This window comes from Fusarium odoratissimum (genome assembly GCF_000260195.1).
Source record: "Fusarium odoratissimum NRRL 54006 unplaced genomic scaffold supercont1.71, whole genome shotgun sequence".
Lineage (NCBI taxonomy): Eukaryota > Fungi > Ascomycota > Sordariomycetes > Hypocreales > Nectriaceae > Fusarium > Fusarium odoratissimum.
Window position 1 is genome coordinate 4,527 of NW_022158742.1, and position 26,096 is coordinate 30,622.

The 26,096-nt window shown below is 45.7% G+C and overlaps 8 protein-coding genes across 8 annotated transcripts; 1 reads left to right on the forward strand and 7 right to left on the reverse strand.

The window, feature by feature from the left end:
* Positions 1-1,828: 1,828 nt before the first annotated feature.
* Positions 1,829-2,867, reverse strand: FOIG_16250 (uncharacterized protein; the record flags this gene model as incomplete). The annotated part of the gene is made up of 3 exons (XM_031217684.1): positions 1,829-2,097; positions 2,146-2,543; positions 2,602-2,867. 3 exons carry the CDS (start codon positions 2,865-2,867, stop codon positions 1,829-1,831), a joined length of 933 nt encoding a protein of 310 aa, XP_031052589.1.
* Positions 2,868-4,292: 1,425 nt separating this feature from the next.
* On the reverse strand, positions 4,293-6,201 carry FOIG_16251 (uncharacterized protein; the record flags this gene model as incomplete). Its single annotated transcript, XM_031217685.1, has 5 exons — positions 6,065-6,201; positions 5,732-5,991; positions 5,626-5,677; positions 5,206-5,565; positions 4,293-5,142 (listed from the first exon to the last, which is right to left on the reverse strand). Exons 1-5 carry the CDS (start codon positions 6,181-6,183, stop codon positions 4,293-4,295), a joined length of 1,641 nt encoding a protein of 546 aa, XP_031052590.1. The 5' UTR covers positions 6,184-6,201.
* Positions 6,202-7,605: 1,404 nt separating this feature from the next.
* Positions 7,606-8,001, forward strand: FOIG_16252 (uncharacterized protein; the record flags this gene model as incomplete). The annotated part of the gene is made up of 1 exon (XM_031217686.1): positions 7,606-8,001. One exon carries the CDS (start codon positions 7,606-7,608, stop codon positions 7,999-8,001), a length of 396 nt encoding a protein of 131 aa, XP_031052591.1.
* A 1,036-nt stretch (positions 8,002-9,037) lies between these two features.
* Positions 9,038-10,068, reverse strand: FOIG_16253 (uncharacterized protein; the record flags this gene model as incomplete). The annotated part of the gene is made up of 2 exons (XM_031217687.1): positions 9,038-9,647; positions 9,746-10,068. 2 exons carry the CDS (start codon positions 10,066-10,068, stop codon positions 9,038-9,040), a joined length of 933 nt encoding a protein of 310 aa, XP_031052592.1.
* A 1,674-nt stretch (positions 10,069-11,742) lies between these two features.
* On the reverse strand, positions 11,743-13,627 carry FOIG_16254 (uncharacterized protein; the record flags this gene model as incomplete). The annotated part of the gene is made up of 6 exons (XM_031217688.1): positions 11,743-12,056; positions 12,093-12,627; positions 12,681-12,898; positions 12,965-13,123; positions 13,203-13,314; positions 13,367-13,627. The coding sequence occupies 6 exons, from the start codon at positions 13,625-13,627 to the stop codon at positions 11,743-11,745; spliced, it is 1,599 nt and encodes a 532-aa protein (XP_031052593.1).
* A 992-nt stretch (positions 13,628-14,619) lies between these two features.
* On the reverse strand, positions 14,620-15,567 carry FOIG_16255 (uncharacterized protein; the record flags this gene model as incomplete). The annotated part of the gene is made up of 1 exon (XM_031217689.1): positions 14,620-15,567. The coding sequence occupies one exon, from the start codon at positions 15,565-15,567 to the stop codon at positions 14,620-14,622; it is 948 nt and encodes a 315-aa protein (XP_031052594.1).
* A 2,295-nt stretch (positions 15,568-17,862) lies between these two features.
* On the reverse strand, positions 17,863-19,517 carry FOIG_16256 (uncharacterized protein; the record flags this gene model as incomplete). The annotated part of the gene is made up of 3 exons (XM_031217690.1): positions 17,863-18,225; positions 18,292-19,335; positions 19,416-19,517. 3 exons carry the CDS (start codon positions 19,515-19,517, stop codon positions 17,863-17,865), a joined length of 1,509 nt encoding a protein of 502 aa, XP_031052595.1.
* Positions 19,518-21,958: 2,441 nt separating this feature from the next.
* On the reverse strand, positions 21,959-23,209 carry FOIG_16257 (uncharacterized protein; the record flags this gene model as incomplete). The annotated part of the gene is made up of 2 exons (XM_031217691.1): positions 22,783-23,209; positions 21,959-22,722 (listed from the first exon to the last, which is right to left on the reverse strand). Exons 1-2 carry the CDS (start codon positions 23,183-23,185, stop codon positions 21,959-21,961), a joined length of 1,167 nt encoding a protein of 388 aa, XP_031052596.1. The 5' UTR covers positions 23,186-23,209.
* Positions 23,210-26,096: the final 2,887 nt, after the last annotated feature.

Sequence of the window (26,096 nt, forward strand, 5' to 3'; positions counted from 1 at the left end):
TACTTCTATTAAGGACTGAGATATCGTCTTTTCGGTCCTGGACTATTGTTATAATACTTCGGTCCTGTTATGACTGGTTGAAGTGAATAGACCGAGAAGGATCTGTTTGGTCTAGTTGTAATTAGTGAGATTTGTGGGGAAATTTATGGGGTATACGTGACGTAACCGCGAGGGTTATAACAATTTATTAAAGTGCTTTAGCTACTTAAGACCTAGCTAGTTATTTATCTACCTATTTTAGCTTATTATAATAACCTAATTGCCTAGGAGGTTATATTCTTAGTATTAATTAGTAAGGTAATATTAGCCTATATTAATAATAAATAGCGCAATTAATTAACCTTTTGCATTAATTGCCTAGATTATAGTAATCTATTCTTGGTTTCTAGGCTATACTAATTTTGGCCTTTTTTATATTTCTAAACCTATAATAGCTATTCTGGCTATAATAAGGCCTATTATAAAGCCAGTCTTATTAAAGTTCTAGATATTATTTAATTAAATACTATACTTTATAATTATATTCTATATAAGCTAAAACTAGCTATAAATAATAGTTAGATCTTTATATTTAGCTCTCTAATAGTTATATCTCTAAAATAAATATATCCTTAGCTCTAATTATTACTTTATAAAGTTATAAGCCTAATACTTATTAACAGGTAATATATTGCAGTCAGTAAGCAGAGAATTAGCTATTTCTTCTATAAAATGCAATTATAAGGGAAATCCTCGTAAATCTAGGTCAAGGATAAATTAGACTATTATCTATTCCTCTAGATTAGATAATTTCTGCGATTTTAGGATAGAATTATATTATAATTAAATACTATTCTTTTGGTTATAGAGGGTATTATATTTAACCTTATAGTTCTTTATAGTATATTAGATACTTAGCTTTAGGTTATTTTAAAGGGCCTAAAGTATAAGAAGGATTCTAGCTTTATCTGAAGGTTGTAATATATTTGGTGGCTAAGAAGTATCTAATTAGATAGAAATATTATAAGTTAAGGGATTTTTGACTGGCTTGCTTGTCTGACCGGCTTGCTTATTAGACATGTTAATACTTTATTATCTTATTATTAATATATTAAGAAATATAAATATAACTACCTTAAGGATAAGCTTATTAAATACTATTAAATTAATATAAGCTTATAAATTCTTATTTTTTAATTTAACCTTTAAGGCCTTATATTAGCTAATCTATTTATTATTAAATTTAAATCTAATTATCTAATTAGTTATTACTTTAATTATCTTTAATAAGTATTAGGCTTTCCTTCTTAGTTATACTTTTAGTAATTCCTTTTTATTTTTATATAAATAAGACTTTTAATTATTAGAAAGTATACTTATATATTCTTTCCTTTTAGAAGAGGGGAAGTTTATATTTAAATTACTTAACTTCTAATATCTTACTAAGGTTTTGCCTAAATATTAGTAATTATGCTATTTTCTTATTCTAATAAAAGGAGGGGAAAAAAAAAAAAAAAATAAATTAAAAAAAAAAAAGTTTTAATATTTAAGGAAAAACTATAAATATTAATTAACTAAGACTAGCTTAATAGGTTAATAATAAATTAAATTATTTTATAAGATAATATAATAAATAAAATATAAGTTAAGGATAAATATAATTAAATAATACTTAGGAAATATTTATTATATATAATATATTTAATATAATAATTAAAACTAATTATATTTTTTATTATATTACTTAGCTAGCTAGTACTACTAACTCTTAGTTAAATAACTAAAAACCTTTATTATATATTACCCCCTGCCCTTAACCCTAAGTGCAGTGTATCTCCTTAGTATTACTCTACTTATGCTCAACATCCTGCTTGACCTGCTTAATCTCCTTGCCGATTTCAGGATATCCAGAGTCCTGACCCAGTCGCTTCCAGTCTCCAAAGAACAGGGGTCCTGGGTGGCAGACGGTCAGTGCAAGGAGGGCTGCCATGATCATGGGACCATCAAGGACCATGAGAGAAGGTTCATCGTTGGCAGCCTCAGACTTGAAGCCACCAGAGAGCTCAACTACACGATATATGCAACGGATTGTGATGGTAATGGTAGCAATGCTTAAAGCTTCAAGATGGTCAGCCTAGTAAGAAGAAAAGCGGAAGAGTGACATACCCCAGATAAATGACTTCAACTGTCGAGAAGCTCGTAGTTCGGTAAATCGGGGGTTAGCGTCTTTAGTGCCCATGCGTCGGACGCGAGACCAAAGATGAGTCGCCAGACCAATGAAGACAGCCAAGGAAAGCACTTGATAGGCCAATCCTGCTACCAGAATGTGCACGCCAGTGTCGACCTTCTTCTGTGTCTTTCCAGTAGCGGCAAGACCTCCACCCATAGCTTGGAGGATCAGCGAGACAACATCAGAGCAGATGAAAATGACTGCATAGGTTCTGGGTGACATGAGAGAGAACTGTCTTCCGTATGCTTTGACGACTCGGCCAAGGGAGAGATAAATCGGAGCAGAGATGAGAGCGGGCGCGATGGTAAGGCATACGAGCTGGATCACAAAGTATCTGAAGTGGCATAGCTGTTAGCAGCAAGTTCTGTGAAAGGAGAAAGCGCTACACTGACCTTTTCTTGAAAATACCATCCCCTCGGGCCTGCATAACGCGACCAGCATAGCCAACCGCCTCTGTAACGCAACCGAGCACAAGTCCAAGAGCAAAAGTGCCCCAAACCCTGTATCTAATAGCCAAGTAGAGCTGAATAATGGCGAAGATGGCAAAGACGGCGAGATAAAAGGCGTTGGCTCCAAGATTGGGAACGTAGTGGTACCAGCCGAACTTCTCCACGCTACAAGTAGCCAGAGTGCAAAGATTGCGGTCGAATGTCGCCATGATGGATATTGCGATGAAAGTAGAGGTCGGTGAATTGAATTGAAGTGAGTGTGAAAGTGATGAGTGGCTTTTGGGGACCGGCGAATTATGGCTTTTTAAACCATTTCCATTGACATTTCTGCATGCACTTTAATTTTATCACAACCAACAACTTGGAGACTTGAGGTAGCCAACGACGAAAATTCTCAAATATACGGCTTTAGTCTAGCCATAAAGAGACACAAGACTCACGCACAGTCCTCTCTGGAATATGAACCAGCCTACCGCTATCTCCTCTTAGATGTGCGGCTGAAATCTACAGTCTTAGTGCTTACTATACGTGTCAAAGGAAAACATTATTTCAGCCAATGTGAAGGTGGCCCTAAAATAGTGACCTGCAGTAGTCAGACCGTATCAGAAGTTCTACATCTTTAATAAAATAACCTCAAACAGACTATGGTCATATGATGGTATCCATAAGCTTTCAGGTTTTCATTCAGTAAAATGTTTCGGACTGGAGGGCATCCGCCCGTAAGTTGTCCAATTAAAAAGTTCAAACATCGAGCAAAACCCACTGTTAGCTGGAGATCTTATCAACAGATTGTATACAGGCAGCTCTGCGTAGGTACAGGGTGAGTTGAACACAGCCTGCCAGTATATCGACCCACCTTTGTAGGGCTATGATGTCTGAAAAATAAGTTCATTTATAGTTAGTCACTCGGAATAATCCTCGTCACTACTGTAATTTTAATTAGCTGAAAAGGCTGTGCATCTCATATTATGCATAAATGCGGAGCCATCTGTCATCATTCTCGTGTATTTGTCTAAGTTAAGCTAATTTAAAGATGATCGGAATAAATATTTCAGCTGGGCTTTTGTATCCTTGGTCAGATCTTACTTCTTGGCGTTTGTGCGACGTCCAACACCTTACGAAAGGTCAGTTGGGCAGTTACCGATAGGGAAAACAGCAATGGAGTTTTTGGGTTACATTGGAAAAATGTTATTGGGTTTGGCCAGCTCTTCAGAGAATTGCAATGAGTGTTATTCTGAAAGTCGCAGCAATCGACCGCTATATTGACCGCAATTGAGAGCGCCACTACGAATTGTTATTAGTATGTTGCCTTGAAAGCACGGTTTACTCGATTTCTAGGTGACCGCTTAATCCGAACTTATCTTAGCATCATTTCCCTTATCAGAAGCGAGTAACCAAGCATGAAATGGGCATCGCTTCGGCTAACTTACGAATCCTCAAATCTTATACTCACATCAGTGCAAATAGCTGGTCGTCACAGGGGCTTATTAAGAATGTGCTTGTTCACGAACTCAGGGTAAATTTTATCGAACGTAGTGTATTATTTGACTTGTTCACAAGACTTTCTTGAGCAACAGAGACTTTGAGCGCTCCAATATAAAAAAGATTACATGCTTCCACTCCAGGTAGTAGGCTCAGTGCTTGGCAAGCAAGCTGGCCCATACCTTTGTGCATATCTCGTCCTGCGTACACTCCATTGGCCACACCACAGTTACCAAGATCTTTTTTGCTTCGTCCCACGATGAAATCTTTTCAACCCGCGTGAACGCTCTGATGTACTTGGAAAACTTGTCGAACATGCCATCAAGCCGCTCGTCATAGTCAGCCGATTGAGCCTGGGCCACGGTCAACGATCCAACGAAGGCTTTCCAGAACCATGTATAACATGTCTCCTGGTCCATGTGTTCCAATGTCTCGTAACCATTCCGAATATCGTCTTCCAAGACTCGTATAGTGTAGTAGCGCAATCGACGTTCAATTGGTAGGCCATGGTTCCAGAGTTCGACAACATTGGTAAGATACATGCCCATGGTCACGCAGAAACTGGACCATGATGATATGAACGTTTGTCGGCCTTGAGGCGGCAGCTGGAGCTTGTTTGAAAACGATTCTATGTGGGAATCCACCAACGCGAAGAGAAGCCTCGGCGTGTCACCGCTATGCCAAACTTTCCAGTTGGTATATGCAGACCTGTTTGTGTGTCTTGGATCAGCACGTCGCGTTAGATCTCGCAGGACTGTGACTGTCATGTGCATGTCAACATCCTTGGGCATACTTTCAGTGGGGAGGAAGCCGAAGAAGAATGGCAACATTCTTGTGGCTTTCAGGCAGGATATAGTGCCGCTTGTATCATGCAGATGTGGTTTGTGCTTCATTAAGCCGTACTCTGTAACTTTCAAAGGCTCTTTAATACCTCTAGCTACACAGTAATTTGCAATCAAGTCCCTGACGCGACTTGCCGTGCTATGAAGAACATTTTTGGCCCTAGAAGAAAAGGTAGATAGTCAGCAGACATGGTCGTCTTTACGGAAATGTGGAAATTATTACAGAATTAAATAACGACTGGTCAACTCATCTTCCACCTGACCTCTCGCGTCTTGGCCTGTTTGCAGTCCTTTGGAGTCAAGGTAGACCACAAGGCCATTGAGGTGAGACTCAGCAGCTTCAAAGTCTCCCAGACAGGCCTCTGTGATGGCAAGCGTGCTAATGTATCGCGCACACTTTGTCTGCAGGTTTTTGTCTGGCCCGCTTCCAAGCCAAAGGTTGACCTGTCGTATGCATTGGATCTTATGGAAAAGAAACGTGGGCTCAAATAAAGCGAGATCGCCTTTGTTCCGAGCATAATGGATTCCGGAAACCAGCAAGGTATTCTGTAGAAGATCTGGGTTCTGGGTAATGGGGATAAGACTAGTCAGTCCAACTGTCAATATTCATACGTCCATGTCAAAATCTGGAGCAGGGGCTGACCAATCGTCTGGGTTCCTGGGAAAGGGGCCGAAACCGTACCCAGCTTGAAAGACTGGGAGCAATAATTAGTCATAGGTTGTGGCTGAACTGGGGTAAGCGAACAAACAGTAGTGCAGAAGCTCTTTTGATCTGAGTGGCATCTTAATGGGCAAAGCGTCGAAGGGATCAAACACTCCGCTGGGTCTCATAACGTCAGAGAGCAACGTCATCAAGGACGTCTCATCTGGAGAAGTAATAACCGCGGCTGCCTGGCTCTGGGTCACAGACCAGACCATTTGCTGTCCAGGACGAGCTTTAGTCCTACGTTCCCGCAGTGGGATCTTTGGCATGTAACAGCATGGTAGCTTCTTCTTAGCACAGTTCAGGCTATTGACAGTTAGAAAACACCATCTCACTGGCCAGTCCGCCGTATATATCACCCATTTGACAGCTGACGTACCACGAAGGGCGTTTCTCATCACACCGGATATGCTTCTCGCGACACGCCAAGCAGCCACTCCGACTCCGCGTAGTGCAGTGCCTCGTCTTTGGCGTCTTGGCCTCGTCAACGGCATTCATAGCTGTCTTACAATACGCAGAACAACACGCGGTACGCAGAAATTGATAATTTGTAGCCCACATGCAGAAGTCTTAGCGAAAACAAACAAAAGAAATGCGAGAGGGGTGGCAGGAGGTGAGATTTAACGTGGGATAATAGTGACAATATTCAAGCTATTCCTCGTTGGGACAAATACCCAGTAGTGTCATTTAGTTAGCCAATTATTGTCAGGTTCTATTTATGTAGTATTATATTGTGGGGCTCTTGCTTCTGTATAATTTCATTTAAGCGTAATTTCAAGGGCTTGTCATTACTTCACACTTTACTTACCCTACAGCCCTTATTACATACCAATGAAGCTTACTAAGGTGTAATGGGTTAAAACAAACGCCGCTGGAATAAGCTCAACGCAGATATGTCAAGAGCCTCCAGGAGTTAAGAATTGTAAGGCTCGAATTTTGTGTCATATAGCTCTTCTGGTAAGAAACCAAGGTATGCTACCAACTCTCATATAGTAGAAGAAGGGGTCACGATAATGTGCGCGATGTGGCTAATACTGGCAGCTGGTGGGTGACCCTTAGCGGTATCTACAAGGGGTTGAGAATTCTTTTCAATAATATAGCAGCTGACTAACTAGTTGCCAAGTGCTGTATCTTTGCGCTGTATCCTTGCAGGTTTTAGACGTAAAGAATACAGAGATTAATTAAGCTTATACTGTTGTAATAACCTTCTTAAGTGTAAGTTATTAGATGGGGGATATGGATATCAGTCTGGACTTAAAGAATGGATATTACTGCTACCTTTTATGCTGAGGTAGTGATTCCGTTGCCTATATCTGCATTTAACCAGTTGAAAAGTAATAGCAATTATATATGGTATATTAGTTTGATATCGCGTTCATTTTCGCAAATAGACATTTCAAGGTTCAGGAATTAACAGAGCCCTGTTGGTCATACTGCCGGTGGTGGATGATGTGAGACAACACTTACTTTCTTCGGCAGGTGGTCAATACCTCGCGAAAGAATAACCCATTAGTAGTAAATGCAGAGCTTACGTTATTATTTCGTAGTTTGATACAGCTTGTATTGGCAAGAGCGTCATGCTCGAGATCAGTCTAGACAGGTCTATGGAGACGACCTTTTGAATAATACTGCCGTTTCTCGAATAGCGTAACTTTTGAGGAAGTACTCCAAAAAGTCCCACTAGCTGTGTGAGATGTCGCGCAAATGAGAAAATAGATAAACTTTCAGGTCTTTTCAAGTATAAAAGTCGCTTGATCTGCCGTTGAAATATCGAAACTACACTCACAGCCAGTGATTTCTTCGCAACTTGAACCATTGCAGACTACAGCCTTGCCTTCGCCCTTCTTGTGAAAAAGAACCACTTATTTGTTTACCCCGAGTCTCACCCTTAAGATGCGTTTTGAAATCGCCGCTGTCATTATGGCGCTCGCCATGAATGTCTCCGCTGACCGTATGGAGATCTTTACCAAGTGTACTCTGGGCTGTGATAGCTCAGACGCCTTCTTCTACACAGACTATGGCGCCTACAAAGTCAATGCCAACGAAGGCTGCCGAAGTACCTCGGTGCCAGGCATGGTCGAGTTCTGTGTAGACTGGGGCAAGAGGCGTTCGCACTTCAGGTTCTCTGGGCAAAACAAGCGCTGCCTCATCCAGGACTCGGAAAGTGCCTATGGCTGCGCATACAATTCGTGCTGGAAGACGACCTGGAAGGAGATTTCCTGCCACTGGCGCGAGGCCCCAAATCCTGATATCGAGAAAGAGCCTGTGTCTTCTGCTGCTGCAGCCAAGGCAACTGCGAGTGCGTTCACCGCCTAAGGGCTCTTGCCACACAGGACTTCATAGGAAGTTTTCATCTGTCGAACTCTTCTGCTTGTCTATCTTTTTATTATTCAGCCGGAAAACCGTTTAGTTAAGGAGCTGGGATTATGAAGCAGATGCAGAGAACTCTGATAGAACTGTTTAGTTATACTTGAAAGTATATTCTCAGGTCTAAATCCTTATACCCTTAACTATCTCATACTTGGATGTGGATATTCCAATATATTTATAACCTTCTAGAGCTCCCTTCAGCCTCAAAGTGTCGTGAGTATTCCTTATGCGAACCCACAATTTCCGCAAACCAATTCAAGACATACCTGCTCTGCCGCAAAATAAGAGCACCTTTGAACCTGGTCCTCGGAGGAATGGACAGCTTCTGGCTATTATACTTATAACTCGAATGCTTTGGTTCCTATACCTATAATAGTTCCCTTGGGACCGCGATAATAGAATAATTCTTTGCATATCTGAAATAATCAAGAAAATAGGGAAGGTTATAGTTTTATATAATATAATAACTATATTAATGGATTCCTTAGAACATAGAGGAATTATAAATCGCATCCTCTGTAAAGTCGGTTAGGTGATCTGTAGTATAAGGTTTAAGTTTTAAGATAATCTATAAATTAGAAATTAGATCTTTGCCTAGATAAGGAGCTTATTAAGTTATATACAGAGTTATTATTCTTAATAGATAATCCTACTATATTTAGTAGGATTGTATTTAATACTTAAGATAAGATAAAAATAATATATTTCTATATTAAGGCATTTAACTACTAATTCAACTATATAAGACGAGGAATTCTCTTTGTGGCCTTGAAGACTTATGTTGCAACTGCCTACTAGATAGGAAGAAACTATAGGAAAATCTATCGACCATTAACAAGGCCACGATATGTCAATTGTGACTTTAAATTTGTAATTTGCAGTTACAGCTTAGAAATCAATGAGTTTCGCCGGTATTGCATCTTGTAAGTGATGTGAGAGGACGTAGGCTTGGGGGGGGTGCACTGATTTCAGGTGGATCACGCTACTTCTTCAAGTACGTCTCGATAATGTTGCGCCAGGTAAGGGGCTCGATGTCGGGGAACTCCTTGTTGAGCGAGTTGATAGAGGTGTCCAGATCCATATGTCCCTCGGCAAGCCACCCTCCAAACACGGACAGCTGTTGGGTCAAGAGCCGGATAGCCTGGTCGTTGCCTTCATACATCTTGAGCGCCGTCGGTGTTAAGGTGATCTCCCCTTTCTCTAGCTTCTCGAGCGAGTCATGGACAACGATGAACTTGCTGCCCGTGAGCTCTTCGGCCAGCTTCACAGCCTCGAGCATTGTCTGTCGGCTTCCGTGGATGGTATAGATTGGTTCCCACTTCTCCAGGTCCAGGAGGGCCACGACGAAGCGGCCAACGTCACGGGTGTGTGTGGCGACAAAGCATACCGTCCCATCTCCGGGAATAGCGGCAAATCTGTTGTCCAGGTCAATGAAGACGTTGGGTGCATAGGGCATGGTAGTCGGGATGTGAGGGACACCGAGGTAGTCCAGGAAGAAGGAGTTGTAGACTGTAGTGAACTCTAAGGATGAGTCTTCCAAGGCCCTGATTGCCTTCAGTTTGCCCCTGTAACTAGGCATAGGTGGGATATTCCTGTCCAGGCATGAAACATTAGCAATTGACCAGGTTTCAGAAAGATATGGTACGGAGCGACCAACACATTGGGGGGAGGCCAAACTCCAAGGACTTACTCTCGGTTCCACCTGGACCCGTATTCGCTGGGAATAAAGCGCTTCGTGAACGAAGCCCGCTTGGCGGCTTCGATCAGATTGGCCTGGTTCTGGCCGGCTTCATCGGTGGCGAGAGAGAGACCAGAGATGACCGTGTTGACTTGATACTTATCTAGCGTCGCAACTAGACCACCGATATCATTGTAATCAACCTGCACCGCCTTCGGCACTGCAGGCAGGTTGCGGCTGAGGATAATGTACTCATGCTTGCTCCCCGCTGCAACGGTATCTGCGATAACCTTGCCCAGACCGGAGGAAGCTCCGGCAACAGCGACACAGACCATTTTGGTTGATGTTGTTTCTGGCTCGAAGATAAGGCCTTCACGGGGGGTGGGGAGCGAGGCGTTGTCGTAAGTTATGTGAAGAAATTATGTGTAGTAATACAGAAGGAAGTGATGGTGAGTTAAGGAGAAGCAATGGGCAGTTATATAGAACGGGGAGGGGGGAAATGGACGGCCATCGAGTTCAGCTCCGTTTCTCTCCGCCTCATCAATACTACGTCCCGCAGCGGAATACTTTTACTATGCTTTCTTCGTCCCTTACATGCCCATGCTCAGTGTCCACAAGTCCGCCGACGGGGGGGATTATATCAGGGGGCCCACAATGCGAGGTCCGACCCCGTCTCATGTGAATAGAAAGTTAAAATCTATCCATGTGAAGCGCGGCCGCATGGACCGCACCGACCGCACCATGAGTTGGTGCGGGATTGACTACATGAACTCCGTTCCCCCTGCTCATTCATCTGAACGAGACCAACCCGACCCCTGGAGCAAAGCTTTATCATCGTCGGTGATATTCTAGCTACCGGCTGGACGGCACTCGCCTAGTCAGGTTTCTAGCCTAGAGACAGCGTGGCTGCTTACAGGCCATGCTGCTTGGCGTCTCCCGCGTTTACTCGGTCGACCACGTTAACCACCACCTCGTGGTTGCCCGCTTCATCGGGTCTATCCCGATCAACTTTGTCAAGTCAGACTCAGATCCTCGTACATGAGCCCCTGTGTGTCCACAGGGCCGTCGGTTGCATCGGCATGGACGAGGTCGCCGCCTATAATTAAATTCCTGGCGCCTCCGTCCTCCAGGAACATCCAAAACTTGCATGGATTTGCCTACTCGTGAATTTTTGATCAAGTCGCTTTAAGTATCAGGCTGGTCTCATGCAGCCCTCCTGCATCGCTCCCGACACGGTCAACCTGATCGCCAGCGGGAGGGCCAAACACAACTCTCATCGCGTCGGCCCTGATTAACATTGAGAACAGCCCCGACAACTACGAGTGATTCAATGGCACCGAGGCGCTCAAGATCTTCATTTCATTCCTTCACAATACGACAGAAGGCTCCGCCGTTGGTTAAACTGCTTAAATAGTATCTCATTCACAGCTAGACACTTCAATGTGACTGAGGCGCGGAATGTCGAGATTTAAGAGTGAGTGTATGAAAGTTGACCATTTGGGAGGAGTGTAATTGAGGAGTTTAGTTGAGATGGACAGAAGTCCGTTTCATATGACGGAATTGAAGAGATTTAGTTAAGAGGCAAGTAGATTGTATCTGTGCGCTGCACTGTGGGCTGGGTTTGCTGGGCGGAGGGGACACATGCGCGGGACTGATGTCTTTCATCAGGAGAAGCGCAGTAGCACGCTGTATGTTAATAAACTAGTTTGTTTAAGCTGACATGGTACACTCAAGTCTAGCCGCCGGTGAAGAACATGGGCCTGAATTGAATAAAACTATCGTGAGTATTCTTTCTATGTTGTGCTCCCCCGTCTTGTCTATTAACTGCGAGCTGCCTAGGGGAGATAATTCCCACTGCTACTCTACATAGCCATTGTGCTCTAACTAAGGCAAAGAGAAGCAGGAAAATATGCGCATATTACCATGAGCACTACATCCCACAACGATTGCACCGGCTATAACTCTCGTCTTAGAGCCGAGCCTGCTCAACACCTACTTATATTACCTCCCTAGGCTGCACCGCCACTCTCCTTCAGTGCTTCGCGACTCAGCCTGTCCCACCTTTGCAAGAGGCTTACCACGAAAGCAAGCCCGACGCCTCCGATACCGACTGCGAAAGCCCCCTCGATGCCCGACATATAAGCGCTGAGGATCCCATTAAGCTGATCGGTCGGGAAGGTTGCGCGGACCTCCGTGGCGCCAGTGGCGAGAAGTTGGAGTGGGTTCACACCGGGGGCGTCGGTGGGCAGCACATCGAGCATGATATTGACGAATGCGGACTGGCCGGCCGAAACAAAGAAGGACCCCCCAATGGTCTGGAAGACTAGCGGCGAACGCTCGTCAGCGATGGATACTCAACGAGTAGTTCGGTTCTGCAGAGAGACTTTGACTGAAGACAATGTTTCTGGCGAAGACGTTGCCTGTCCGATGATAATGGAAATTTGTAGCGAGAGGCCCCAGCCGACCCCTCCGAGCACCTGATAGCCGATCCATTTGCTTGAGCTTGACCCAATGTCCAAGGTGTAAAGCAATCCTGCGGCAAGTGTTGCGGTGGCTGCTCCAATTGGGATTATCGGCGCCGCAATACCCGTCATGGAAATGAAGGCGCCGGAAGAAATCGTGGCGATTGTAATGGTGAGAATCAGTGGCAGGTTGGGGATTCCTGAGGTGGTAGGACTGGTGCCGTCGATACTCTGGAAGTAGATGGGCAGATAATAGATGGCCAGAAAATAGGGGCCGGCCAAAAGGAGGGCCAAGCCTGAGCTGGTCCAGATATGACGCTCCCGTATCAACCCAGGGGCGAGCATGGCCCGATCGTCCGGAGAATACTCCCACACAGCAAAGGCAATGGTGATGAGTACAAAGCCAACAAACAGACCGACCACGACGCCAGACTTCCAGGGGTGAGTCTGGCCGCCAAAATATAGGCAATGATCGCGCCCATGACCAGGGCCACGCCGACAAAGTCCATCTGCAGTTGCTTCTCGATCCAGGAGGCGACAGCGTGCTTTCCCTGTGGAGGGGTTCGGAAGAAGAGCATGATAATAAGCGCAGAGAGGTCGCCGATCGGGAGATTGATGTAGAAGCACCACCGCCAGCTGACCTTGTCTGCAAAGGCACCGCCGACCAAGGGCCCCACTACCGAGGCAATGCCGTACGATGCGCCTATTATTCCTATGAATATAGGCCGGCGGGACTACGGTACGGAGAAGGCAACCAGTATGTATGAACCAAAACTGATCCCTGCTGCGCCAACGCCAGCGATAGCACGGCCCACGATTAAGACTGTTGAACTTGGTGCCACGCCGCAGATCAAGGACCCGACTTTGAAGATAAATATGGACAACAAATAGGAAGCCCTCAGTGGGAAGAACTTGTAGGCTTTCTCCCCTGTATGCATGCACATGGTTAGAATGGATATTGTTTGGGGACCAGAGGTGGAAAGGCCCGCCATTGTAGACACACTTACAAGCTGATTGGAAGCCACCAACACACATAAAGAATGAAGAACCGTACCATGACACGTCGTCCAGGGTGTGGAACTCATCCGTGATTTTGGGGATAGCTGTGGCTATAATGGTCTAGCCGCGCTTAGCGTACGGTGTGTATGCTATGGCCATAGTAAAAGCTTACCATATCCAGAGAAACGAGGAAGATACTGAGGACCATAGGAAAGACAACGATGGCCAGACGAGGCCCCGTCGGATATTCCTCCTCAAGGAATGATGCTGCGCCATCCTGATTGGCTCGATCCCCGTTCTGATTACCACTTTCTTCTACCTCCTTCTTCTCGCCGGGGAAGAACGATGAGTCTAAAGGGCTGTCAGGGTCATTCTCAGGGACCATGGTAGGAGCCTGCGAGTTGGGTAGCAGACCCAACATCCCCTGAGACATTTCTTCGGGAGACAGAGCCATTATTGCTAGGGCCGTGGATGTCAACTGCCTCGGAGGCGTTAGAAAAGGTGGCTTGTTTTGGGATGGCGTTCGAAGTCGATGGAATCTAGCGGGAGGGTGGGCTCTAAATATTTATATTTAAATGGCTGCCTTGGAGCAACTTTCAAGTTGCGAACGACACCGAACCCGAGCTACCTTCATTCAAGATATTTGAAACGCGAAGCCCGCCGGAGCGGAACGAGACACGCGTTGTTCCGATATGATTGGTGGTCGGCGGGGAGTCAAGCTCCGCTGCGCTAGACTAAAACACACACACACACACACACACACACATATATATATACTAAGTCGCTAATTTAAGTCTTGTCTATATGAAATGCGATTTTAAAGTTATGCTCCGGACGGCGGCATGGCGGAGTTGTTCAAAGTCTGCACCGCGCATCTAATACACCAGACTTATCGCCAACATTAGCGCTCGCGTCCGCCCCGCCAGCCGCACACGGCAGTAGGAAAAGTTCCTACACAAACCTCCGGACTAACTTGGAGTTGTTTGAAGCCGCCGCGACTTGTCCAAAACTGCTTGGAGTGCAGGGATGCAAATAGTTCCAAGACAGATGCATTATCAACCGAGAAGTCTTACAGTTGCTTACGTATAGCTAAAACTCAAAAGGGTCTTCAGTGACAGCGCCTCTGAGCCCAGAGAGAAGAGGGATCAAAGTTAAAGCAAGTCACTCTGGTTTTATTCCGATTCCCGGCACGTAATGGTATGTTGGACCTTATTGTCAAAATCAAGCTATGCTGTGTTCTTTCGTTCTAGACATGAGGGGGTTGCAACTGGGAACAGGTTAAGAGCTCTCATTGAGGCTTATGAGGTTGTGCTCGATATAAGCAGCCTATGGAAGCCTCGTAAATATAATCAGAACTAGGAGAAATGGTCTCGTTTGCACAGTCCTCCTGGCGAGAATACTTTGTGTCCACGCTCCAACCACCAATCATGACTGACTCGAGGCCAAGAATGCGTCAAGCTCCTTTTGAGTCCAATCCCATAAATCGTCTTCGAGCTTGTGGTCCCTGGTGTGAGGACTGCCTTTACCGGTCTCTCCCATGCGGGAGTAATACTCTCCGCTCCTAACATCTTTAGCTATGCAAGCCCACAGCTGTGCCTTGACTCCCTCCTCAACCGAGACCCCCATAATGGGAGATAAGACAGACAAGATCACACGATAGGCCAAGTTGTTCTTGCCCATCACATTCGTCAAACCTGTTCTCACCATTCCTGGATTTACAGATGCTATTCGAATATCAGGGATTCTGTAGGCTAGCTCCTTGGCGTATAAGATGTTGGCTAGCTTGCTCTGGCCATACCTTTCGACTGCTGAGAGAGAGCTGGCGTCTGTCTTGAGCGAGTCGAATACAACCCCCGCCGGCGGCGCTCGAGCATGTGACCCTGATGTCAGACTCACGATGCGGACGTCCCCCGGCCCCATCTGCAGCGCGGTTCGCTGCATGATGGGCAGGAGCAGCCGGATAAGGAGAGCGTGACCAAGGAAGTTCGTTCCGAACTGTAATTCGTACCCGTCCTTGGTGAGGCTCTCTGGATGGGCCATGATGCCTGCGTTGTTCAACAGTACGTCAAGCCGAGATGATGATCCGAGAAATTGAGATGCGGCGCGCTGAACCGACGCGAGAGAGCCGAGGTCTAGCTCCAAGATGCTGATACGGACATTGGGAACAGACTTGACGACTTCATTAACCGTTTCCTGCGCCTTGGCAACATTGCGTGCGGCCAGCCAGAGGTGGCCAGGATCATGCTTTGCGAACTCCAATATCGATTGCTTGCCCAGGCCTGCGGTACCGCCAGTGACCAGAATCACTTTCTTGGTAAGCGGTGGGATGTCTCTCGCAGGGATGAATGAGATCGGTGACGAGGAAGTTGCCATATCGACGGGAGGGCAGAGAAGAAATACTCTGGGAAAGCTGAGGCTTGCGGCCGATGTGGAGTTGACACCTGTTGTCATTAAATGCAATGCCTGTCAGTGTTGGCAGCGCCCAGGTCTCCCCACTTCATGCTAAACCAAAGGAAAGGGTCCACATTCTGCAATGCGGAACATGCGGCCGCAGCATCCATACTTGGGGGCATCCGACACCGAGGCCGGTGGTTGGATGGTCCTAACTGGTGTGGCTCTACGCCGGTTCAATTGGGTCTCTAGAGCGAACCTTGTGTCCCGTGGCCAGTCGTAGTTCACCACATCAGGGCACGCTCTACCTGAAGCCGAAAGCGCCCATGTTAGCGGGTACGACTATCTCAAAGGTCCCAAGCACCTACATAATGGCAAAAGTTTAAATGCTCCGGCATTCCACTATGTCCTCAACTAATTCGATTAGTCTACGTATCAGGGGTATATTGTGGGTCGGTATGTACCGAACTCTTGTCGCGCACGGAATGATGCTATAGTGCGAACAAGCCCGGCATGGTAGATAAGGGGCAAATGTGTTGGGGCCTCAAGCTGGCGTTTCTACTGAGTCGCGTCGAGCCCGGCCTGGCATGCTGAAGTCGTCCCCTCATCTAGCCTGTTTGTTAAAAAATCCACGATATCTCTCTCAACCTCAACGATCATCGTTGCAGATGGCGAACTCTGACTTGTGTAACTCCGTTGGAGCCTCACCCGGAGCGAACCAAGCGCCTCCACTACCTGCTTTTCAGCCGCGGAGTTGTTTTGCTTGCCGCAGGCGTAAGGTGCGATGCGACTGCCAGAGCCCTTGCTTGAGCTGTACGAGAAACATAACCGACTGCGTCTTCCCCGCCCCTGGAAGAGCGACGCGCCATGACAGCACCAGCGCCCAGACGCCGAAAAGAAAGCAGGCTCATCTACTATCACGCCTTCAACGTCTAGAGTCTGTCGTGGAGATCTTGGCAGCCCAGGTCAAGGGACCGACAGAAAGTGGCACCCTCGAGTTAGATGGTGCCGGGTTTGTCGGTCAAGGGATTGGCAAAGAAGGCCGTGGTTCCGCACTGGATGACAAAACTGCGAGGCTTGGGGAGGAACTCGGCCGTCTCGTCATCAATGAGAATGGAAGTGTCTATACCGGGAATCAGTTTTGGGCCGCGTTTCGTGATGAAGTATGTACCCCCGGGCTCCCGGCCGAGTTCTTTTGCCCAGCCAACATGCCACGGCCTTGGTTATATTCACACTAGGACATATAGATCAACCAAACTAAACAGGTCTTCGACAGTGACGACAGGCAAGGAGATATTTACTCGCCTGAAACTTCTTCCCTCAACGGAAGGGGGCACCTGCGGGCACTAGGACACTAGAATCTTCGTGCGCGGCCGCATTTGCCGCACCAAAGCTCGTACGCGCCCCTAGTCACGGGAAGCCCCCCTGCTCATTCAAATCCAGCTTGTGCTATTGGTCTCCCAAGTCCGACGATCATTTCATCCCCATGCGTTGGGATTGAACTTGAAACCCGGACTTTTGGCACGTCTGGGACGCAACTCCCCAGGTATTGGAAGCCTTGTTGCCCATGTAACGGGTGAAAGATGGGGCCATGGCGCCATCTGTAGTAGCTTGTTCCTCTCCGTGCCGTTCATGCATTCCAGATTCTTAGTGCTTCCCAAGCTTGCTGTAGCCAAGGATATGAGAGAAAAGCTGTGCCTGGCCAGAGGTATTCTCAGCACTGGGAATGTCCATCGGCTGAAGTTGGAGCGCATTAGGGCGTGGCGTCATTTCCCAAGGCCTGTTTTACAGATAGCCTTTGTCGGCTACAAATAAACTAGCCCAGCCGCGCGAGGCGATAAAAGTTCCAAACCTGATATCGCATGTACGGATGGATAGCCAAGATCAAAATGAGCGCTTGATTTTCTATCTAAAGGAGCGACGAAAGTTGATCTGTTATACTAATGTTGAGTCTACCGATCGTCTAGTAAACAGGATGCTGCCTGCGATCTAGAGTTCACGGCAACTGTGAAGCTGTTCAGAATGGTCGTGACCCTTGCCCTTGACACCCGATAGTTGCTATACACTCATCAAGTCCTTGCGATGAGAGCCGTATCACTTTGGCATTGACAGGACCGCGAGACAAGGCACGGCTTCCGCTCTAAATCACGACGGGCAGCAGCATGGAAGAATGAGCCAAATCCTGTTTTCAATCTTTTCTCAGTCTCTGTTGAGAGATCGCCAGCCTGGCAGTTGAAATTCTGTCAAGCTCGGGACCATTCGAATTCCGCAAGCTTGCTAATAAGTCAAGTTGATGAACACGGTCTTGGGCTCGGTGAACGCGAGCAGCGCGTCTCTGCCGTTCTCCCGACCAATCCCGCTCTCTTTGGTGCCGCCGAACGGGGCGTTAATAAAGACCATACTGATGCAGTTAATACCGACATTCCCAGAATCTATCAAGCTTGCCAGGCGCATAGCGCGGTTGACATCCTGAGTAAAGATACCCGCCATCAGGCCATAGTTGGAATCATTGGCGAGGTCGATAATCTCCTCCTCGGTGCTGAATTTGTTGAGAACCGCCACAGGTCCAAAGATCTCCTTACGGACGACTTCGGCGTCCTTGTGAACGTCCTCGAAGATAGTAGGTTTGATGAAGTAGCCCTAGATTGCTCGTTCGTCAGTCCCGCGCGTCTCTCGGCTTCTGGTTGTTTTCAAGTGACGACTCACCGGCCCCTGAGCTGCCTCTCCTCCCGTCAGAACCTTACCCTCCTTCCTCCCAGTCTCGAGAAAGCCCTTGATCCTCTCAAACTGAAGCACATCAACAACAGGACCAACAAGCGTTCCGGGTACATCCGGGTCTCCCATTGTAGATGCTCTCTCCACCATGAGGGCTTCATACTTGGCAGCAAATTTATCATAGATTCCTTCTTGCACATAGACGCGACTAGCCGCGAAGCAAGCCTGTCCCGAGTTTGCCGTGATACAATTGACGCACCAAGTAACTGCGTTATCAATATCGGCATCGTTGAAGATAATAGCCGGGCTTTTTCCACCTAGCTCTAGAGTAACCCGCTTTAAGTTACTCTGTGCGGCCATCTGCTGGATCTTGCGGCCTGTCAGAGTAGAGCCAGTAAAGGATACCTTTTTAACCCTCAAATGACTAGCAAGCAGGGCGCCTGTTGAACCATCGCCAGATAAGACTTGGAAGACACCAGGAGGAAAGCCAGCCTCTTTAATAAGCGCTCCGAGAGCTAGAGACGCCAAAGGAGTCTTCTCAGACGGCTTGAGAATAAAGCAGTTGCCAGTAGCTAGGGCCGGGCCGGCCTTTTGTCCCGTCATGCCCATCGGGCCGTTCCAGGGCACAATTCCAGCAGTAACTCCCAGCGGTTCGTGCCGAATGATCTTAAGGAAACCGTCGTCCTGTGGGAAAGATTCTCCCGCGAGTTTGTCCGTCCACCCAGCGAAATAACGGAACGCATTGATAGCCATACCTAGCTCCATGCCACCAAAGGGTTGCACTGGCATGCCCAGGGTCAACCTAGTGAGGGCAATCAAGGTAGCTTGGTGTTTCTCCATGAGATCCGCCAGCTTCAATAGGCATTCACGACGCGCAGTCGCCGTAGTCTGGCGCCAGGCGGGGAATGCGGCCTCCGCTGCCTCCACAGCCCTTTCGACATCTTCTTCACCGGCGAGTGGCACCTCGCTGGAGACCAAGGATTCGTTTTTTGGATTGACGACTTTGAGCCTTTGGCCGCTCTTGGCTTCGACGTACTGAGCGCGTTAATAACTTGTAACCACATCATCAGAGGCCAGCAGTGAGGTATGTCGTGTTTGGAAAGTTCGCGTCATACCTCGTTGTTTATGAATAGCTTGTTTGGAAGGTTCTCAGTACTCCAAGGAAACGCCTCTGCCTCCTGGGCCTTTCTGCCTTTTGCTTGATTGTCTCCTGGCATGTTGGTACTAGGCAGAAATAGGTAGGAAGCTTAGTGTAAGAAGATCCAGTGGGATAAGAATGGTTTGCTGCTGACTATAAGATTCAGGGTTTATCCTGTCCGCAATGAGTTGATGCTGATCAGAGTTAAAAATGTCGGCGACTGAATCATTAGGAGGCATTACTTTTATAAGAGGGCAGTCAACATTGCATGACCACGATCAGGTGCGGACAGGTGCGGCCGCGCCTTAGCCTATTTTCAGAATGTTGGAGATTTGTGCACGGTTCACACACCCGTTCAAACCCAAATTATTCTAGACCTTACGCCTATTGCCCTCGAGGTTGATAGTCTGAGTATAGGGTACAGTCTACCAAGTATATATCCACCCTACGTAGATAACATCGGGTGCCTCATGGGGTGCGGTGCGGTCACAAGGGATGTGAATAGCCAGGGTTTCAATATGTCATCCGGTCTGCTCGGGCATAGTCTTGTGCAATCCCCGCTCTTCGTGTCATTTACCGAGCATGGTTGCGAAGCGGATTCTCAGACAGGGCCAGTCCGTTAATTAAAGTTTGTTCATTTTGAGTTCACCGTTGAGCAAGTGAAATTCCCGGTGGTGCCTAGGAAGTGCATCGTCAAGCCACCCTCCCCACCTTATGTATGATACAGACGCCCGTCCTCATTCCTGGGTGTGGGCGGAAAACGCGGCCACGTCTAGTAACAGGCGTAAATGGAGAAATTTAACCACTTTCAAGAGAGTCAAGGTACCTTTCAAGCCTCAAGTAACGGAACCTGAGGTATGTTGGCCTCAATGGCCACTCCGGGGCTACCAGCACGAGGGAGTGAGCCCTCTGCTTATACAGTGGCATGCCATAAGTTCGAATACCGTTTTTATGTACTGGCAGCCCCAGTCTAGGCATCATCAACAGTGGTTCAACCAATGCTCCGCCAGTTGCCGAAGATCCTGAATTTGTAAATCTGTTGGAAATGTCTTTAGTTAGTGTATCCCAACTACATCCTCAACCCTATTCTCTCCTATATTATTTAAATCTTTTAATCAAGGTCTTTATCCTATTAAATACTTATTTCCCCAAACTTATAATAACCCTATAGTACTATTCTACCTAATATAAAAAATAAACATTATATAACCGCTAATATAATGTGGTTAATAAGCGAATGCTCCAGATAAGTAAGTGCTCCACTGCACTATATAACTAAAAATAGCCTACCTTATAGCACTTCTAAGCTATAAATAAAATAGCTAAAAATCTAATAAAAGTATTTCTTATAATAGTATAGCTAGACTTATTAAATTATATTTTGTAAAGATTTTTAGCTATTTTATTTTATATAGAAAAGCCTAAATACATAACGTGGTTGATAAGTAAGTGCAACAGATAAGTAAGTGTAACAGCTTAACCTATACCTTAAAATCCAGATTTTAAAAGCCTATAAAAAGCTTAAATTAAGCCTAAAATAGTTATAATTTAAAAGTTACTTATTTAACTATAAAACGAAGCTATATTAATTATTAAATAATTCTAACTAATTTATTTATAATTAGTATAAAAAAAGCTTATTTACACTGTATAATTAAGCTTTATTATATAAAGGAGATTTTTTAAAAATCTAAAAAAATTATATTATATAGTCTATTTTATACTGTCTTTAAAATAACCTTTATTAGGCTCTTAGCTATTTTATTTAAGGTAATTAAATACTATAGGGTAGGCTATTTCTAGTTACATAGTGCAGTGTTGCACTTACTTGTTTGTTGCACTTACTTATCAAACACGTTAGTGAAAATACAGTTTCTATATACTAACTATATAGGATTTTTTTAAAAATATAAGAAAATTAAGATAGCTTATTTCAAAGCTTATATATAAGCTATTAAGATTATAGCTATTTTAAACTTAATTTAAGCTTTTTAGAGGCTTTTAAAAACCGGATTTTAAGGTGTATAGGGTAGTGGAGCACTGCCTTATCTAGAGCATTCGCTTATTAACCACGTCATAAAGAGATTTTATTAATATACTAGCTATTCTCTTAGTTAATTAGCAAATATGTTATTTAAAAGCTTGGGGCAGTTAAATAGGATTTAAAAAACGCCTTGCTTTACTTACTATAAGTAATAAGTTAAATATATATAATATTACTATTTAATATAAAGCATAGAGAAGTTAAAATAGATCTTATTTTTAACACAGTTAAGTTATTTATATTATATAAATGCTATAGGCACACACCAAGTAAAACCAGGAATATAAAGCCAAAGTTGAAAGGGAGAGGTAAGAAAAATAATAGTATTAACACAGCTTAATCAGGTCTTGGGTCTTCCACTGTATTGCCCTAATTAGACAAAGCTACCCTTAAACGGTTTGCCCCTCCTTTACTACGTAAGATAAGTGGCACATCTCGCGAAGGGTATCCCTGCATATACTATTTATTACTTTCTTTCAAGGAAAATAGATAAATACTTTCAGTTCCTGAGAGAGGTTGAACCGCCGATAATACTCTGGCGCCTGCTCGATGTTTATAGTGGCCGAGTGTATAAAGCTCGGGTCCGCCTTGCCTGAGGCGATAAGCTCGATCAACTTGGGCGCGACTGTCCGTGCGTCTACAAGGCCAGACTGCATGCGCAGCCCCTTGCCAAAGAATAGGGACATAGGGAAGGTCGGGTCGTGGATCAGGGAGCTGTCATTAACGATGGCCGGCGCGCCTGGCTGGATGCCGTAGATGCCGAGCTGGCCAATGCCGCCGCCAAGCCGGGTGACATTGACCATCTGATTAAGAATGATATTGGTCTCTACTTGGAGGGTGCTGTTGAGAGCCTCGAGGCCGACGCAGTCTACTGAGCGTGCGACGCCACCGGGCTCGTACGCGAGGATCTGCGCCACCGGGTCGGACTCGACAAAGTTGATAGCCAAGGCGCCGATCGAGGCGGCACGCTCCAAGCGCATAGGGACATGGTCGATGGAGTAGACGCGCGAGGCACCGCGCAGGATGGCCGTGTACGCGGTCAGCAGGCCAACGGGGCCTGCACCAAAGACAGCGACCGAATCTCCGGGTTCAAACCCCGAGAAGTCCAGGCCAGTCCAGGCCGTGCTCCAGATATCGGAGACAGTCACGTAACTCTGCTCGAGTGTCGCGTTCGTCGTCGTTTTATTCAGAGGGATAGGAATCAGATTCCCTTCCGCGAATGGCACGCGGACATACTCGGCTGCAGACAGGGCTTTTTAGCTGACAACGCCACATTAAGGCACCGCTACAATCTACCTACATTGGAGGCCGCCTAGTCCAGGCGAGAGTACTGGTCCGTTGCCGTAGTAAGTCAACGGCTCTGGCACCAGTGGCATGTGTGCATGGGCCGATGTGTCTGGCACGATGACATATTCGCCAACCTGCAGGCTGGTGATGTTGCTTCCGATCTCGGTGATATACCCAATGGCTTCGTGGCCAATGTTGTAGGGAGTCGTGGCCGCCGAGTATCCGCGGTAAGCGTGGAGATCAGATCCACATATGGCTGAAGTTGTAATCTTAACGATAGCGTCGGTGGGCAACTCGATGTGTGGCATCGGAAGATCTTGGACCGATATCGAAAACGGACTGCCATCAAACATAACACCACGCATTGTGGCACCGAGGGTGTTGTTGAGCGCAGCCAGAGCTATATTTTTAAACATATTTCTTTAATAGTAAGATAAAGGTACTTGATGCTGTGTCCAAATCAAGCCCTTGAATCTCGGAGGGGTTATTTATACTACTCTCAATGCTTTCACTCTATAGTAGGTACATGCGTATATGCGGACGTTGCGGCCGGCCCCTTTAATGCCACGATGAGCTGACCTGGCCAATCACGGCCACTGGGATCCGGCAAACTCGGTAATGACGTGTTGTCACAAGAGAGTTATTATAATACTGCATTGTCCCGTTATCTCCACCTCACCCTGAACCCGGGGTCCGTTAAGGGTAAGTTAAGGCCCACAATGGACCCAGGGTTCAGACAGCTATGGGATTTTCCGGATCATTGAATATACATTTTGCCCAATCAGTAAGAAAAAGAGCCAGGATTAAGAATAAATTTTCACTTCCTTTTTTCCGTAGAGCTTTCTTGAATATGTGCTTCCCCTGACTAGTAAGTCTCCTTACGAAAGATATTAGTTTTATAATTACTGCATTTTGTCTCCCACTATTAGATAGTCCCTATCTATACAATTACACATATTCAGCCAGCATTATAGTATAATTACTACATAATAATTATATACCACGTTCAACCCCCGGCACACACGCCGACAAGGCCAGGAAACCCTATTACTTATCAGCAGGGTGTTTGCTGTGGAAATACCCTGGGAAGGTAACAGGGACGGCTAGAGGAATATTCCAGGTAGAGTCTGACCGTTTCCAGAATGGCCCTACCGGGGTCACACTACATACTACAGATTTATTATAATATTTATCACCGAGCGGCCATCGCCTCGTCGGCTCTTGCGGAAGGATGCATGCGGCTTATGCGGCCGCATAAAAGAAAACACCAAGCATGTTAGAATCCCTCACTGTTATTGAAAGCGGCAAAGAGTTTTAACTTTAACACCTAACGCCCAATTTCGCCGCTTCAGCTTCAAATGCAAAATCCCCCGAAAGGTGTAACCACATTCTCCCCCCAAAACAATATGGTCAACAGATACTAGTAACAGCCTCCCGGAACTGGTGGGATCCAGCATCCTCTTTGCATTTGCAATGAAAGCCGCGCTCCACAGTGAAGAAAAGTCAATTAAATTCCCCCAGATGAATGTCACCGTCGTCAGTGTAACCGGCAAGATGGGGCAGTATATTATGAATAGGCTCCTAGGCGCTGCGGGATTCGGAAGGCTCTACCTCATACAGGCCTTTGTCGAGAAATACTAACAATATGCACAGAGGCTCTTGGTCCTCATCCGACCTCAGTCGACATAGAAACCCGCGATTGTTGGACTGGGCGCTCGTGGTGTCTCTACCATCAGAGTATCTCTGGATGAACAAGAAGCAGAGTTGGTAACGATTCACTGTGGTGTCGGGGCCCTAATATGTTCAATACATCCGTTTTCCGTTGCGTTGCAGATCAAGCTTGCTAGTGCAGCGAATAAGACTGTGTAAAGCGCTTCGTCCCGAGTGTGATTGGGTCTGTTTGCCCTCTAAGCACGGCATTAATTGATGCAGAAATAAAAGGTAATTAATCAAATTATAATAATATATCTGCTCTACTCTATCGTTGAAATTGGGTGGTGGCATTAGTTGATGTTGGCTTGCCTTATAGTTAGTGTGATGGTTGGTTTCCAACTGTGGATAAACTAAGCCGTGCTAAGTTTATTGTTGGCAGATGGCGTAGGGCGTAATGCTGAGCTTATCGAAGTGTCACGTCTCTTAATGGTAGATTCAATGCATATTAGGCTTAATCAATATAAAGAAGTTTTATTAATAGCTGGTAAGCTAGAGTCTATAAAAGTGCTAATAAATATAGTCTATATACTAGAAGTAATCTGAGAGGATCACTGGTGTAGTTAGATCACGGTAATCCTAGATCACAGTAGTTCCTGGAGCGTCGTGATCCTGCTTATAAGGTGATCCAGCCCTGATTAGTCCATGACCATTAAGGGGCTAATGCCTTACATAAGTTTTTTATAGGGGGGACACGTAACGTAACTGCTAGGGTCATAACACGATCTCTCCCCTCCTTTAGGTCTTATCCTCAAGACCTCGAAGTAGGCCTGGTCTGTTTTTCATCTGGTTAGTTCCAACTTGCATCCCTAAATATTTTTCCGTTAATATATACCGCTGACAAGATATCCAGTCGTATTTCCAAATCCATCAATCGAAAAACCAAAAAGCGCAAATTTTTAGCTAAGAGTATTAAGCTATTACGCAAACTTGCTGACATGCCATGTTCTTATTATTTCAAGCACCAGAAGGAGTATTTAATAACAGCGGATTCTTCTCGTTATAGCAAGTGCATTCGCCGCAGGCAATCCTGCGATAATACTCAGGTAGCATCTTCTTATGCATTATTTCTTTCTCTTGTTTTACTCGATTACTAATAATCTTTAGTCAAGAAACTAATTTCTCAAGAAAAGAAACTAGATAAGGATAAAGAGGAGGCCGGTAAGGATCTTTTAAAACTTCATAAGGAGTTAGCTACACTATAGGCGCATATAGCTGTGGCTGCTAGTCGTTTATCTCGTATTCGCAAGACTAAAAACAAGGTGAAAGAGCATCAGGCGTCTGAATTTCGTCGTAGTATTCAGGGTCTCAAAGGGGAGGATAAGTTAGCCGAGGAGTTAAGTCATCGTAAGCACGAAGCTTCCGAGGAGCTTCAGTCCTTGAATCCCGAGGGTATTAATTAGGATTCCCTTAGTCTTAGAGATTTCAACTTCAATCCTTTATCTTCCGACGTAGTTAGTAAAAGTTCTTCAGGAGTCGTTAGGCATTAGCAAGGTGTTTTAGAGGTTCCCATATATTTTCGTTTTCTAGGTAGTTTTTCCATTTAATCAGGTACATTCTTTATCCATTGATTATATCTGTTTCCCTAATTACCTCTGCTTTATAGACTTCTAGTCC